The 15882-nt window shown below is 53.3% G+C and overlaps 1 protein-coding gene across 3 annotated transcripts; it reads left to right on the forward strand.

The window, feature by feature from the left end:
- The first annotated feature begins 866 nt into the window (after nt 1-866).
- Nucleotides 867-14213, forward strand: LOC125171088 (DNA dC->dU-editing enzyme APOBEC-3Ca). 3 transcript variants are annotated; one of them, XM_047868200.1, is made up of 7 exons: nt 867-982; nt 2237-2393; nt 4393-4672; nt 4903-5014; nt 11632-11788; nt 13375-13654; nt 13878-14213. In XM_047868200.1, exons 1-7 carry the CDS (start codon nt 957-959, stop codon nt 13991-13993), a joined length of 1128 nt encoding a protein of 375 aa, XP_047724156.1. In that variant the 5' UTR covers nt 867-956; the 3' UTR covers nt 13994-14213. The 3 variants fall into 3 exon arrangements, with proteins under 3 accessions (XP_047724156.1, XP_047724158.1, XP_047724157.1); XM_047868202.1 differs by having other exon boundaries at nt 4453-4672; XM_047868201.1 differs by lacking the exon at nt 867-982 and adding an exon at nt 991-1012.
- The last annotated feature ends 1669 nt before the right edge of the window (nt 14214-15882 follow it).

Genomic DNA, 15882 nt, shown 5'->3' on the forward strand with positions numbered 1-15882 from the left:
GATGGTGTTAAAAGTAGAATCTTTGGGGTGATTCGGTTTAGATGTTATCATGAGGGTGGGGCCCGTGAGGGGATTAGTGTTCTTCTTCTTTTCTTTTTTTAAAATGTTTATTTGAGAGAGAGAGAGACAGAGACAGAGACAGAGCGTGAGCAGGGGAGGGGCAGAGAGAGAGGGAGACACAGAATCCCAGGCAGGCTCCAGGCTCCGAGCTGTCAGCACAGAGTCCGACGCGGGGCTCGAACTCACAACAATGAGATCATGACCTGAGCCAAAGTCCGATGCTTAACTGACAGAGCCACCCAGGTGCCCCAGGTGTCCTTCTAAGAAGAGAAGAGAAACCTAAGCTGTCCCTCCTTCTCCCTCTCCCTTCTTCCCTCTCTCCGTCTCCACCTGTCTCTGCCCTCAATCTGCCACATGAAGGCTGAGGGGATTTATACAGAGGACCAACCACAGAATTAGGAACCCAAAGCCTATCTGTGCCTTTACTACTGCGGAGTTAGGAGAAAACACAGGAGTTCTGACATAAAGTACACACTGCATCCTGACCTTCATTCTTTCAACAGGCTTGTGGAGAGCAACACCTGGGCACAGATGTGGGGACATGGGGACGCAGGGGTGACGTGGAGAGGGCTCACCCCGAGTCCTCAGAGAGCCCGCCCCTCCCCAGGAGCCAGCTTCTGTCTTGCTCTCTCCACCCAATCTGTTCCGACCCCCTCTGGTATCCTCCTTTCTCTTTCCCTTTGCAATAACTCTGCCCAATGGGGCCGGTCTCCTTCTGAGGGCAGCTGTGCCCAGGGGACAGGCTTCAGAGAAGGAGATGAGTCTGAACCCGAGGCAGTGCAACCACCTGAGGGCTCCCCTGAGAACAAAGCAGGAAGGAGGTGGGGCTTCTGAGGAGGCAGCCTGGAAGGTCACTGTCACACTGGGGCTTTCCCAAACCAAGGCTGGAGAGAGGAATGGAGCCCTGGCGCCCCAACCCAAGGTACCCCTGCTCTCTGCTCACTCTGTCCTGGTGAGCCCCCTTCTGTAGCCCCTCCTTCTGGCGGCCCTGTAGCCTGTGTCTCTGTCCTTGGCCTCATCCTCCCCACGGTCCCCCTTCCCTTCTCTCCCTCTCTGGGCTCCTTCTCTGCAGGACCCACTCCCAACTGGATCCTCACCCTGTTCCTGGGATGCTCCCGGGATTGCTTCTGAACGCACCCCTCCCGCCTCCCCCCCCACCCAGCCCTGTGCCCCCCCAGGCCAGCCTCTGGGTCTGAAAGTCTGTTGGGCATGTCTGGCCCTGCCTGTGCCGGTTGATGCCCACTTTCAGAGGCTTCCGGAAGTTCCTGTGCTCTGTTAAACACTTTGAATCTAACCACAGGGTGGTCGAAGCAGTTGGTGGATTTCCTTTCAAGCACTTGAATCGATTTTCTCTCATATTTATGGTGTGGTTTGAAGTGTAGGGGTTCAGGACCCCCCAAGGAAGAATTCTTGAAACATCTCTGGTGCAAAAAAAAAAAAAGTGGTTTTATTAAAGCACGGGGACAGGACTCATGGGCAGGAAGAGCTGCACTAAGAGTGAATGATAAGGGAGTTAGGGACAACGTAAGAGTCTAAGGCATTTTGGAAACAAGGTTTTCAGGATCTTGAGGGGCTAGCTGCTGTTAGGACAAGGTCATTTATTACTGTTCAGTAAAAACAAAGTCAGGAGGGGTGCCTGGGTGGTTCAGTCGGTTAAGCATCCGACTTCGGCTCAGGTCATGATCTGGTAGTTCTTGGGTTCCAGCCCCACATCGGGCTCTGTGCTGGTGGCTCGGAGCCTGGAGCCTGCTTCAGATTCTGTGTCTCCTGCTCTCTCTTCCCCTCTCCCACTCACATTTCGTCTCTCAAAAATAATTAAATTTTAAAAATTAAAAAAAAGAATTAATTGAGCTGAAGTCTTCACAGAGCTGTTCGTTTGGGATAGAGAAGTTTCTCTTTCTCTTTGCTATTTTTCTAATGGGTTGGGGGTAGGGCGGGCAGGAAAACAGGAGTGCATGTGCCACTGGAAAGAGCAGGGCCCAGGGGGCCCTAGAGGTGGGGTCCCTGTCCCTACTGTCCCTGGAGGCACGTCCCCCTTCCAGCCTGGAAAAGCAGCAGCACTGCGTAGGGCTCAGGAGGGCTGGAGGGAGCCACCGTGCCCAGGGCAGGCAACCCACCAGGGACAACTCCAGAGGGCACTTTCTGCATTTTCTGTTTTCTCTTTTTTTGCCCCCAGAAACCCAATGGACAGCATAGAACCTAACACCTTCCGTTTCCACTTTCCAAACCTGCTCTATGCTTCTGGGCGGAAACTCTGTTATCTCTGCTTCCAAGTGGAGAGGGAAGACGACTTCTCGTATAATGACAGCAACCGGGGAGTTTTTCGGAACAAGGTACGCACCCCCCGCCCTCCTCCCCAGGCCCTATCAGGCAGGAGCAGAGTCAGGGGGCAGTGAGGAGAAGAATGTTATATGTAAGATGCCAGATGGGGGCTCTTAGTGGTGGATGCTCCTTTCCACGACGTTGTCCTAAGTCATGGACCCAATGAGCTCCCTGCTTGACCCTCTGGGAACCTGATACGGGATGGCACTTGACCCATCCGATGAGGCTCCTTCAGAGAGTCTGCTGGCATTCCGGCCATCTTCAAATCTTGTCCTGGACCTTGGCCTCTGGCAGTCTTGGATGACAGCATCTTTCGAAAGTCAGGGCCTGTTGGACACCATTGCCTTCTCTGCCCTGGTAATGGCTTCATTGGTATAGCCGTCCCCTGGCCACATGGCTGACTCCACCCTTCCCAGGCCCTCTGATCTCTCAGAGGACAGCCCACACCCCTCGTCCTGCCTACCCCTGGCCTGCTCCCAGCCACAGCCTCAATGTCCCTGGAAGGAGGTTACGGTACCAGTGACCAGCATCAGCAGTTGCTACAGCCAAGCCACCACCCTGCAGCCCTGTCCCCTAACCACTTCCACCCCTGAGACAGGTCCCACCACACCCCTGTCCTCTCCCCTCCCCTGATACTGCAGACTTTGCAGAGCCTGTTTCCAGGAGAGAACCATGATGGGCTGGGTCGGGGGTACCCTTCAACAGTACTAACAGGTGAAAGGTCGTTTCACCTGTCCTAGTACCCGGTGTTCAAAGAGCTGAAGGCAATTTATGAAATTAGTATTGATAATGTATTAGCCAATATATCTAAGAGATTCTTTCAAATTGTAATGAATATAAAAGTTCTTCATGAGGTCATTTACATTCTTCTTTTTTACTACGTTGTTGGAACGGGATGTGTATTTACATTTGCGCCCCCCCCTCAGTTCACACCAGCCAGGTAAAGTGGTCTGAAGATGTGTGTGGCTAGTGGTTCCCCTGTGGGGCAGCATGGCTGCCGAGGTGCCATCACCCAGGAAGCCAGCCTAGACCCCAAAGGGCATGGCTCAGGGCAGGATGGATGGATGGATGGATGGATGGTTGGATGGATGGATGGTTGGTTGAATGAATGGATGGATGGTTGGATGGATGGATGGATGGATGGATCGATGGTTGGATGGTTGGATTGATGGTTGGTTGAATGGATGGATGGAAAGATGGATGGTTGGATGGTTGGATGGATCGATGGATCGATGGTTGGTTGGATGGATGGATGGATGAATGGATGGATGCATGCATGCATGGATGGTTGGATGGTTGGATGGATCGATGGATGGATGGATGGATGGATGATTGGATGGTTGGATGGATGGATGGTGGATGATTGGACGGATGGACAGATGGAGTGATGGACAGATGGTTAGACTGATGGACAAATGGATGGATGGACGGTTGGACTGATGGACAGATGGATGAATGGATGGTTGGACAGATGGACGGATGGTTAGATGGTTGGACGGATGGACAGATGGTTGGATGGTTGGATGGATGGTTGGATGGATGGCTGGGTGGTTGGATGGACAGATGGACGGATGGACGAATGGAAAGATGGATGGATGGATGGATGGATGGATGGATGGATGGATGTTTGGACTGATGGACGGATGGTTGCATGGTTGGATGGATGGATGGATGATTGGATGGACGGATGGTTGGATGGATGGCTGGGTGGTTGGATGGACGGATAGTTGGATGGATGGCTGGATGGATGGTTGGATGGATGGTTGGATGGATGGATAGACGGATGGAAGGAGAATAGATGTTAGAATTGATGCATAGTGGATAACTATGGGAAGGAATGGCTCAGTAAAAAGAGACAGGGCAGGGAGAGATGGAAAGGAGCGATAAATCAGTGAACGACATACCCCTGAGACTCCTGCCCCTTTACCCTTCTTTCCACGGCACCCAGTCCTGCCACACTGTCTGCTCTGCCAGCCAGGAGTGTCCCTTTCTTTTCTCTACTTCTCCCAGGTCCATTCCTGGGCTACATGCCATGTAGAACAGTGCTTCCTCTCTTGGTTCTGTGACCAGTATCCATACCGTGATGAATATTACAATGTCACCTGGTTCTTATCCTGGAGCCCCTGCCCCACCTGTGCAAAGAAGGTGGTCGAGTTCCTGGAGGAGTACAGGAACTTGACGCTGAGCATCTTCACCTCCCGCCTCTACTACTTCTGGGACCCAAATTACCAGCAGGGGCTTCGCAAGCTATGGGACGCAGGGGTCCAGCTGGACATCATGTTCTGTGATGGTGAGAGCAGAGGGGAGCTGGGGACCCAGACTGTGGGAGAGAGTAGTACCGAGCCAGGGGTGGGGGAGGATCTAGAATGTCCCCAGGGCGAGTGAGTGGGAGGAAACTGAGGCAAGACTGGTGGCACTTGGCAGGGAAGAGACTAGGCCCTGAGGAGGGGGGCACAGAAGGGTCAGGAGGAGAAGGCCTCCCAGGACCCACATGACTGCTCTCTTCCCTCTTTATCTCAGATTTTGAATACTGTTGGGACAACTTTGTGGACCACAAGGGAATGCGCTTCCAGAGACGGAATCTGTTAAAAGATTATGATTTCCTGGCTGCAGAGCTTCAAGAAATCCTTAGGTAAGTGCATGCTCAGCCTCCTGTGCCGCTGCTGTTCCTTGCGTCTCCCACCGCTGCACCTCCCTCCCCAGCGCCTCATGTCTCCACGCCCTCTGCCCCACCCCTGCTTCCTCCTGCGCATCCTCCCTCCTCCCTCAAGGCCTCCTTCTCCCCCATGAGGGAGCCCCCAGCCTGGTTCCTCCCATCTCACCACATTCACCTTCTTGTTAATAAACTGAATGTAAATGGGCTTGAGTATGTCTAGCTGTGAGAATTGGAAGATGTGAGTAACATCCTTACCGGGGATGTGACTTATCAGAGAACCAGGGTCCTTGAGGACAGTGATCGCATTCCTCTGCTAGGGCTTCCAGAACAAAACCCCACAGACTGAGGGACGTCACGGCAGGTGTTTGTTTCCTCACAGCGTGGACACTGGAAGCCCGAGACCAAGGTGTCCCTGGGTCAGGCTCCTCCTAGGGCCTCTCTCCTTGACCAGCAGAGGGCCACCTTCTTGCTCTGCCCTGGCATGGTCTGTCCTCTGTGCTCACTGTGGGGAGCCCCTGGTGCCCCTCTGTGTGTCCCAGTTTCCCCTTCTCATAACAACATCAGGCAGATTGGATCAGGCCCATCCTAAGGGCCTCCTTTTAACAACCATCTCTTTAAAGCCTGTGCCTCAAATGTAGTCACATCTGAGGCTCCAGGGGTTGGGACTTTAGCAGTTGGATTTGGGGGACACACGGTTCAGCCTCTTGGAGCTAAGAGGGTGGGAAAAAGCAGGATCCTTGTTCTGTGTACCTGTCTCCTGGGTTCTGCCTGACCTGCCACCCCTGGCCCCGTCTCACCTGCTTCCATTCCAGCCCTTGCTGCCCTGGACCCCCCACCTCCTGTCACCGAGTCACCGCCACACTCATCCTGGCTCCCTTGTCCCTTCTCCCCTTCGCCACATGGCTGCCAGAGGGAAAGTTCTGGACAGGTTGCAGCCTGGGGATGAGGACAGAGAGTGAGCAAGAAATTAGTTATTAAGTAAACATTTAAATAAGTGTGTTTTATTTTTTTTTAAACATAGGATTGGGAATGGGAGGACTTTTCCATAAAGCAGAATAAAAAGTGGTAGGTGGCTGAGAGTCAAGTTGGGGACACAGGGAAACAAGCAGAAGCATTAGAGACAATAAAGCAGAAACAGAAACAGAAACAGAAACAGAAACAGAAGGAACACCTGGTCCTTCGACCGCCGAGCTGACTACCGCGTGAACTTTGGAAAGTCAGTGGCGGTGCCCCACGGGGTGGCCTGGACCAGGGCACGGTGAAAAGGAGAAGAGATCAGCCTGAGATGCTGGGATTCTGGGCAGACAAAAGCCAGGAAGGAAAAGCAGCAGGGCAGGTGTGCGGTTGGTCACATCCAGAAAATCACTGTGGAGAGCCGCTTGGGTCCCACATGGACCCGTTGTTTCTTCCTTTGACCTTGGCCCATTAGGTGTGCATAGCGGTGGCCCCCGACACCTGTCTCTTCACTCCCCTCCCTGTCTGCACTGCTGCCTGGGGCGGAAGGCACGGTGCAGAAGAGTTCTGGCTGTTCAGTCTGTCCCGCTGCTCTCCCTGTCCACGTGTCCTCCAAGCTGGGAGACACTGAGGGTCACACCCGTGGACCACACGCCTCTCCACTGTCCCGGTCATGCAAACGGGCCCCCGTGGCCAGCTCACAATATCTGCTCCTTCTGGAGAAAAGAACAAGGCAGGAGGCCCATCTTAGAGATCCACAGGGGCCTCCGGGAGGTCTCCTCCAAGAGTCACTGTCGCGCTCTGGCACACCCCCCTTCTCTGCCCATCTCCGAGGGCTAGCGGGAGTTCTCCAGGCCAGAGCTGCAGGAGTGCTGTCACGAGGGAAAGGCGAGAAGGGCTTTGAGCCTTGCTGCCCACCCTTAGTGCTTCTCGGGCCAGAGGCCACATAGCTGTCAACTTGAGCCACACCTGAGCGTGCACATCCGATCACTCTCTTGGAAGGGCCCGGCTCATTCTGGAATCTTCCATTGGCTGGAAACTCTGGACACTGAAAGAGATGGGAGCGGAGGGGACGCCATTCCCGGGAATCCTCCAACTCTTGCCCACGCTCTTGTTACCCTCCCCCCTTGGGCCATCCCAGGGCCGGTGGGCAGAATGAGGTGGTGTGGGGGCACCAGCCGGAAGAAACTCTTTGGGGACTCGCATGCGCGTGCAGTCTGGCCTGGGGTGACAGGTGTCTGCTCCAAGGCCTCCTCTTCCTGTCTAAGAGTCAACTTTCCCGGTTGCTCTTTGTTTCTCCATCTGGGGTCCTGGTGGACACGTGGCGAGGCAAGCACACAGCTCACTGGATGCACGCTTCAAGCCCAGATCCCTGATCCCTGACCTGGGAGGGCTTTAGGGGCAGCAAGGGCCCTCCCCTTGTGCCCCCCACCCACTCCTATCCATGGAATAATGAGGAAGCAGGAGGAGCCAGGCCAGCCCCCCTGGAAGGCATTCCGGCTCGGCCATTGCTTTGCTGAGTGGCTCCAGAGAGTACCTTAGCCTCTCTGTGCTGGGACCTCATCTAAGATGGGAGGGCAGTGATCGGCCCCTCCCAAAGCTCTTGGGGGCTGTGGTAGAGGATGTGCTCACCACACCTGCCTTCTCCTGGAATGGGGATGAAGATCTGCAGGGCTGAGCCCTGGCCCTCCCTTTCCAGACACCCAGCGTCCTGCTGGGGGACTGAATGGCTCCTAAGGGTCACACAGTGGTGGACAGGAGAGGGCTCATCCCACTCAGAGAGCCCGCCCCTCCCCAGCCACCGGCTTCTGTCCTGCTTTCTCCAGCCAGTGTGTGTCCCAACCCCCTCTGGCAAAGTACTTTCTCTTTCCCTTTTCCATAACCTGGGTCCTGCTGCCCAATGGGGCCCATCTCCTTCCGAGGGAGGCTGTGCCCAGGGCGGGGGGGGGGGGGGGGGGGGGGTGGGGTGGGGAGGCCTCGGGAGAGGTGGCTCTGAGCCTGAGGAAGTGCAACCATCTGAGGGCCCTCCCACCCTTGGGGCCAAAGCAGGAAGGAGGTGGGGCTTCTGAGGAGGCAGCCTGGGAGGTCACTGTCACACTGGGGCTTTCCCAAACCAAGGCTGGAGAGAGGAATGGAGCCCTGGCGCCCCAACCCAAGGTACCCCTGCTCTCTGCTCACTCTGTCCTGCTGGGCCCCCTTCTGCAGCCCCTCCTTCTGGCGGCCCTGCAGTGTGTGTCTCTGTCCTTGGCCTCCTCCTCCCCGCGGTCCCCCTTCCCTTCTCTCCCTCTCTGGGCTCCTTCTCTGCAGGACCCACTCCCAACTGGATCCTCACCCTGTTCCCGGGATGTTCCCGGGATGCTCCCGGGATTGCTTCTGAAGGCACCCTTCCCGCCTCCCCCCCCCCCAGCCCTGTGCCTCCCCCCCAGGCCAGCCTCTGGGTCTGAAAGTCTGTTGGGCATGTCTGGCCCTGCCTGTGCCGGTTGATGCCCACTTTCAGAGGCTTCCGGAAGTTCCTGTGCTCTGTTAAACGCTTCGAATCTAACCACAGGGTGGTCGAAGCAGTTGGTGGATTTCCTTTCAAGCACTTGAATCGATTTTCTCTCATATTTATGATGTGGTTTGAAGTGTAGGGGTTCGGAGTCGATGGCCGAGAAAACTCTTGAGACGTCTTGGGTGCAAAAACAGTGGTTTTATTATTTTTTAAATTTGTTTTCAGTAAAAAAAAATTTTTTTAATGTTTATTTATTTTTTGAGAGACAGAGACAGAATGTGAACAGGGGAGGAGCAGAGAGTGAGCCACAGAATCTGAAGCAGGCTCCAGGCTCTGAGCTGTTAACACAGAGCCTTATGCAGGGCTCGAACCCACGAACTGCGAGATCATGACCTGAGCCGAAGTCGGATGCTTCACTGAGTGAGCGATCCAGGTGCCCCCAAAAAGGTGGTTTTATTGAAGCATGGGGACAGGACTCATGGGCAGGAAGAGCCACACTGGGGTTCTGAAGAGTGAATGATTATATACATACAGGTTGGGAGGGGGTTAGGGACAGCATAAGTCTCTAAGTTATTTTGGAAACAAGGTTTCCAGGACTTTGAGGGTCTAGCTGCTGTTAGGACAAGGTCATTTATTACTGTTCAGTAAAACTCAGTCATGAGACCCTTCACATGAATATCGGTCGGCCATATGTCTGGAGGATGATTGCCAACATACGTCTTGGGGGCTAGAGATAAAGGAGGTTCCCCAAGGAATTTGTATATGTTAAAGTAGACTTAGCAGGTCCTAGGGGTTGGGATAATGTTTAGCTAAGATTCCCTTTGGCCCTTAGCAAAGTGTCATCATTGAGGCAGCTGAGCTCCTAGAGGAAGGTCACTCTGCCTGTGCCAAGGACTTCTAAATGGGCCATCGGCAGTAGGAAATTGAAATTTTTTCTTCTGCCTTTGTTTCCCACATCATTTACAATACAATAAGCACAGTGTGAGGATAGCTCTCAGAGGCAAGAAGAGAAGTCATCTATTGCAAAGCTGTCTCCACCACAGACGAGTACAGTAAAACCTTGGTTTGTGAGCATAATTTGTTCCGGGACCGTGCTTGTAATCCAAAGCACTTGTATGTCAAAGCGAATTTCCCCATAAGAAATGATGGAAACTCAGGGCGCCTAGGTGGCTCAGTCGGTTGAGCGTCCAACTTTGGCTCAGGTCATGATCACACAGTCTGTTTGTCCGAGCCCCGCGTCGGGCTCTGTGCGGACCGCTCAGAGCCTGGAGCCTGTTTCAGATTCTGTGTCTCCCTCTCTCTGCCCCTCCCCCGTTCATGCTCTGTCTCTCTCTGTCTCAAAAATAAATAAACGTTAAAAAAAAAACCTTTTAAAAAATAAAAAAATAAAAAAGAAATGATGGAAACTCAGATGATTCATTCCACAACCCCAAATATTCATATACAAATGATTACAAAGCTGTAATAGAATACAAAATAATAAGGAGAATACAAAAGAGAAAGAAAAAGAAACAAAGTAACCTGCACTTACCTTTGAAAACCTTAGTGGCTAGAGTGAGGCAGACAAGAAAGAGGAGGGTTATTGGTAGGACACCTTTCTCTATTACTAATGGATGTTGACTATAGTACAGTATTAATAAACTCTTGTCATAGACTGTATTGAATGCAACTGGCGATAAGGCAGCAGAGGAAAGGGTCTATATCCGCAGGCAGCCTCACCTGGAATGAAGCAAAGCATTCCTAAGCTTACTCTTGTCTGGAAAAGCAAAGGAGTGTCCATAGGAACTTTGAAGAGACAAAAAACACACTAGTGCCAGTTGTGGGCACCTTCCAACGTTCTGAAAAATCGCCGATTTCTGCCAAACACCCCTGCCTGAGACCGAGCATCCGAGCATGGGAGATGATCACCCACCATCCTGCAGCCAGAGAGAGAGACAGAGGGACAGAGAGACAGAGAGACAGAGAGAAGAACCATTGGCTCAGTTGTGATCATGTGACCTTTGGCATCGCGAACTACTCATATTGAAAGACATCACTCCTTTATCAAGTTGAACTTTATGAAAAATGGTTGCTCGTCTTGCAGAACACTTGCAGAACATGTTACTCGCCATCCAAGGTTTTAGTGTAAATGCAGACTGTTCTCAAGCTTACCCACAACCTAGGGGAGAGAGCTTCATGCTTCACGTTTGTAACTACCACTGGCATGCATCCGGAAGGAAGATGCCTTGGCTGGAAGGAATGTGCCTATTTATTTTTATATTTATTTTGTTAATTTTTTTCAACGTTTATTTATTTTTGGGACAGAGAGAGACAGAGCATGAACGGGGGAGGGGCAGAGAGAGAGGGAGACACAGAATCGGAAGCAGGCTCCAGGCTCTGAGCCATCAGCCCAGAGCCCGACCCGGGGCTCGAACTCGCAGACCGCGAGATCGTGACCTGGCTGAAGTCGGACGCTCAACCGACTGCGCCACCCAGGCGCCCCGGAATGTGCCTATTTAAAAGGAAGTAGAAAAAAAGACACATTTAAGACTGCATATGCGGCTGCGGAAGCCATGTAAGGTCCCTGCTGGAAATAACCTGTCTGGACAGGTGCCCCAGCTCCATCACTTACTAGCCGTGGACTTGGCTAGGCTGCTTCACCTGCCAGAGCCCCTGCTCCTGTCCCTCTAAAGTGTGGGTGTGACTCCCCCAGAATCTGGGAAGGAGTCGGTGAGTTCAGATATTTGAGGCACTTGGAACAGTAGCCTGAGCCTCCGAACTTAAGCCTTAACCTGATACTTAAAAAGAAAAAACAAACAGGTGAAAAATCAGGAATGAATTGAACTGAGGTCTTCACAGAGCTGTTCTTTTGGGATAGAGAAGTTTCTCTTTCTCTTTGCCATTTTTCTAATGGGTTGGGGGTAGGGCGGGAAGGAAAACATGAGTGCGTGTGCTACTGGAAAGAGCAGGGCCCAGGGGGCCCTAGAGGTGGGGTCCCTGTCCCTACTGTCCCTGGAGGCACGTCCCCCTTCCAGCCTGGAAAAGCAGCAGCACTGCGTAGGGCTCAGGAGGGCTGGAGGGAGCCACCGTGCCCAGGGTAGGCCACCCACCAGGGACAACTCCAGAGGGCACTTTCTGCATTTTCTGTTTTCTCTTTTTTTGCCCCCAGAAACCCAATGGACAGCATAGATCCTAACACCTTCCGTTTCCACTTTCCAAACCTGCTCTATGCTTCTGGGCGGAAACTCTGTTATCTCTGCTTCCAAGTGGAGAGAGAAGACGACTTCTCGCATAATGACAGCGACCAGGGAGTTTTTCGGAACAAGGTACGCACCCCCCGCCCTCCTCCCCAGGCCCTATCAGGCAGGAGCAGAGTCAGGGGGCAGTGAGGAGAAGAATGTTATATGTAAGATGCCAGATGGGGGCTCTTAGTGGTGGATGCTCCTTTCCACGACGTTGTCCTAAGTCATGGACCCAATGAGCTCCCTGCTTGACCCTCTGGGAACCTGATACGGGATGGCACTTGACCCATCCGATGAGGCTCCTTCAGAGAGTCTGCTGGCATTCCGGCCATCTTCAAATCTTGTCCTGGACCTTGGCCTCTGGCAGTCTTGGATGACAGAGCATCTTTCGAAAGTCAGGGCCTGTTGGACACCAATGCCTTCTCTGCCCTGCTAATGGCTCCGTTGGTAGAGCAGTCCCCTGGCCACACGGCTGACTCCACCCTTCCCAGGCCCTCTGATCTCTCAGAGGACAGCCCACACCCCTCGTCCTGCCTACCCCTGGCCTGCTCCCAGCCACAGCCTCGATGTCCTTGGAAGGAGGTCACGGTACCAGTGACCAGCATCAGCAGTTGCTACAGCCAAGCCACCACCCTGCAGCCCTGTCCCCTAACCACTGCCACTCCTGAGACAGGTCCCACCATACCCCTGTCCTCTCCCCTCCCCTGATACTGCAGACTTTGCAGAGCCTGTTTCCAGGAGAGAACCATGATGGGCTGGGTCGGGGGTATGCTTCAGCAGTACTGACAGGTGAAAGGTCGTTTCACTTGTTCTAGTACCCGGTGTTCAAAGAGCTGAAGGCAATTTATGAAATTAGTATTGATTGATAATTGTATTAGGCAATATATGTAAGAGATTCTTTCAAATTGTAATGAATATAAAAGTTCTTCGTGAGGTCATTTACATTCTTCTTTTTTACTACGTTGTTGAAATGAGATGTGTATTTACATTTGCCCCCCATCTCAGTTCACACGAGCCACAGGTCAAGTGGTCTGAAGATGTGTGCAGCTAGCGGTTCCCCTGTGGGGCAGCATGGCTGTGTGACCCTCCCCAGGTGCCATCACCCAGGGCACCAGCCTAGACCCAAAAGGGCCTGGCTGAGGGCAGAATGGATGGATGGATGGTTGGATGGATGGATGGATGGATGGTTGGATGGCTGGATGGTTGGATGGATGGTTGGATGGATGGTTGGATGGTTGGATGGATGGATGTTGGATGGTTGGATGGATGGATGTTTGGATGGATGGATGGATGGATGGATGGTTGGATGGTTGGATGGCTGGATGGTTGGATGGATGGTTGGATGGATGGTTGGATGGATGGTTGGATGGATGGTTGGATGGTTGGATGGTTGGATGGATGGTTGGATGGATGGTTGGATGGTTGGATGGATGGATAAATGGATGGAAGGAGAATAGATGTTAGAATTGATGCATGGTGGATAACTATGGGAAGGGATCATCAAAAAAAAAAAAGACAGGGCAGGGAGAGATGGAAAGCAGTGATAAATCAATGAACGACATACCCCTGAGGCTCCTGCCCCTTTACTCCTCCTCCCATGGCACCCAGTCCTGCCACTCTGTCTGCTCTGCCAGCCAAGAGTGTCCCTTTCTCTTCTCTCCTTCTCCCAGGTCCATCCCTGGGCTCGATGCCATGCAGAAGAGTGTTTCCTCTCTTGGTTCCGTGACCAGTATCCATACCGTGATGAATATTACAATGTCACCTGGTTCTTATCCTGGAGCCCCTGCCCCACCTGTGCAGAGGAGGTGGTTGAGTTCCTGGAGGAGTACAGAAACTTGACGCTGAGCATCTTCGCCTCCCGCCTCTACTACTTCTGGGACCCAAATTACCAGCAGGGGCTTCGCAAGCTATGGGATGCAGGGGTCCAGCTGGACATCATGTCCTGTGATGGTGAGAGCAGAGGGGAGCTGGGGACCCAGACTGTGGGAGAGTAGTACCGAGCCAGGGGTGGGGGAGGATCTAGAATGTCCCCAGGGCGAGTGAGTGGGAGGAAACTGAGGCAAGACTGGTGGCACTTGGCAGGGAAGAGACTAGGCCCTGAGGAGGGGGGCACAGAAGGGTCAGGAGGAGAAGGCCTCCCACACATGACTGCTCTCTTCCCTCTTTATCTCAGATTTTGAATACTGTTGGGAAAACTTTGTGGACCACAAGGGAATGCGCTTCCAGAGACGGAATCTGTTAAAAGATTATGATTTCCTGGCTGCAGAGCTTCAAGAAATCCTTAGGTGAGGGCATCCTCAGCCCCCTTGCAGCTGTTGTTCCTTGAGTCTCACACCACCGCACCTCCCTCCCCAGCGCCTCAGGTCCCAGCCCCACCCCACCCCCACTTCCTCCTGCGCATCCTCCCTCCTCCCTCAAGGCCTCCTTCTCCCCCATGAGGGAGCCCCCAGCCTGGTTCCTCCCATCTCACCACATTCGCCTTCTTGTTAATAAACTGAATGTAAATGGGCTTGAGTATGTCTAGCTGTGAGAATTGGAAGATGTGAGTAACAGCCTTACCGGGGATGTGACTTATCAGAGAACCAGGGTCCTTGAGGACAGTGACTGCATTCCTCTGCTAGGGCTTCCAGAACAAAACCCCACAGACTGAGGGACGTCACGGCAGGTGTTTGTTTCCTCACAGCGTGGACACTGGAAGCTTGATCTCACTGGAGATCAAGGTGTCCCTGGGTCAGACTCCTCCTAGGGCCTCTCTCCTTGACCAGCAGAGGGCCACCTTCTTGCTCTGCCCTGGCATGGTCTGTCCTCTGTGCTCACTGTGGGGAGCCCCTGGTGCCCCTCTGTGTGTCCCAGTTTCCCCTTCTCATAACAACATCAGGCAGATTGGATCAGGCCCATCCTAAGGGCCTCCTTTTAACAACCATCTCTTTAAAGCCTGTGCCTCAAATGTAGTCACATCTGAGGCTCCAGGGGTTGGGACTTTAGCAGTTGGATTTGGGGGACACACGGTTCAGCCTCTTGGAGCTAAGAGGGTGGGAAAAAGCAGGATCCTTGTTCTGTGTACCTGTCTCCTGGGTTCTGCCTGACCTGCCACCCCTGGCCCCGTCTCACCTGCTTCCATTCCAGCCCTTGCTGCCCTGGACCCCCCACCTCCTGTCACCGAGTCACCGCCACACTCATCCTGGCTCCCTTGTCCCTTCTCCCCTTTCCCACATGGCTGCCAGAGGGAAAGTTCTGGACAGGTTGCAGCCTGGGGATGAGGACAGAGAGTGAGCAAGAAATTAGTTATTAAGTAAACATTTAAATAAGTGTGTTTTATTTTTTTTAAACATAGGATTGGGAATGGGAGGACTTTTCCATAAAGCAGAATAAAAAGTGGTAGGTGGCTGAGAGTCAAGTTGGGGACACAGGGAAACAAGCAGAAGCATTAGAGACAATAAAGCAGAAACAGAAACAGAAACAGAAACAGAGGGAACACCTGGTCCTTCGACCGCCGAGCTGACTACCGCGTGAACTTTGGAAAGTCAGTGGCGGTGCCCCACGGGGTGGCCTGGACCAGGGCACGGTGAAAAGGAGAAGAGATCAGCCTGAGATGCTGGGATTCTGGGCAGACAAAAGCCAGGAAGGAAAAGCAGCAGGGCAGGTGTGCGGTTGGTCACATCCAGAAAATCACTGTGGAGAGCTGCTTGGGTCCCACACGGACCCGTTGTTTCTTCCTGTGAATTTGGCCCATTAGGTGTGCATAGCGGTGGCCCCCGACACCTGTCTCTTCACTCCCCTCCCTGTCTGCACTGCTGCCTGGGGCGGAAGGCACGGTGCAGAAGAGTTCTGGCTGTTCAGTCTGTCCCACTGCTCTCCCTGTCCACGTGTCCTCCAAGCTGGGAGACACTGAGGGTCACACCCGTGGACCACACGCCTCTCCACTGTCCCGGTCATGCAAACGGGCCCCCGTGGCCAGCTCACAATATCTGCTCCTTCTGGAGAAAAGAACAAGGCAGGAGGCCCATCTTAGAGATCCACAGGGGCCTCCGGGAGGTCTCCTCCAAGAGTCACTGTCGCGCTCTGGCACACCCCCCTTCTCTGCCCATCTCCGAGGGCTAGCGGGAGTTCTCCAGGCCAGAGCTGCAGGAGTGCTGTCACGAGGGAAAGGCGAGAAGGGCTTTGAGCCTTGCTGCCAC

The sequence above is a fragment of the Prionailurus viverrinus genome, chromosome B4 (genome assembly GCF_022837055.1).
Source record: "Prionailurus viverrinus isolate Anna chromosome B4, UM_Priviv_1.0, whole genome shotgun sequence".
Lineage (NCBI taxonomy): Eukaryota > Metazoa > Chordata > Mammalia > Carnivora > Felidae > Prionailurus > Prionailurus viverrinus.

Excerpts from the sequence above, each read along its gene's own strand:
- LOC125171088 (XM_047868200.1), top strand. The coding sequence starts at position 957 with ATGGAGCCCTGGCGCCCCAACCCAAG. Across the intron at positions 5,015-11,631 it reads GAGCTTCAAGAAATCCTTAG|AAACCCAATGGACAGCATAG; the intron begins GTAAGTGCATGC and ends TTTTGCCCCCAG. Across the intron at positions 11,789-13,374 it reads AGGGAGTTTTTCGGAACAAG|GTCCATCCCTGGGCTCGATG; the intron begins GTACGCACCCCC and ends TCCTTCTCCCAG.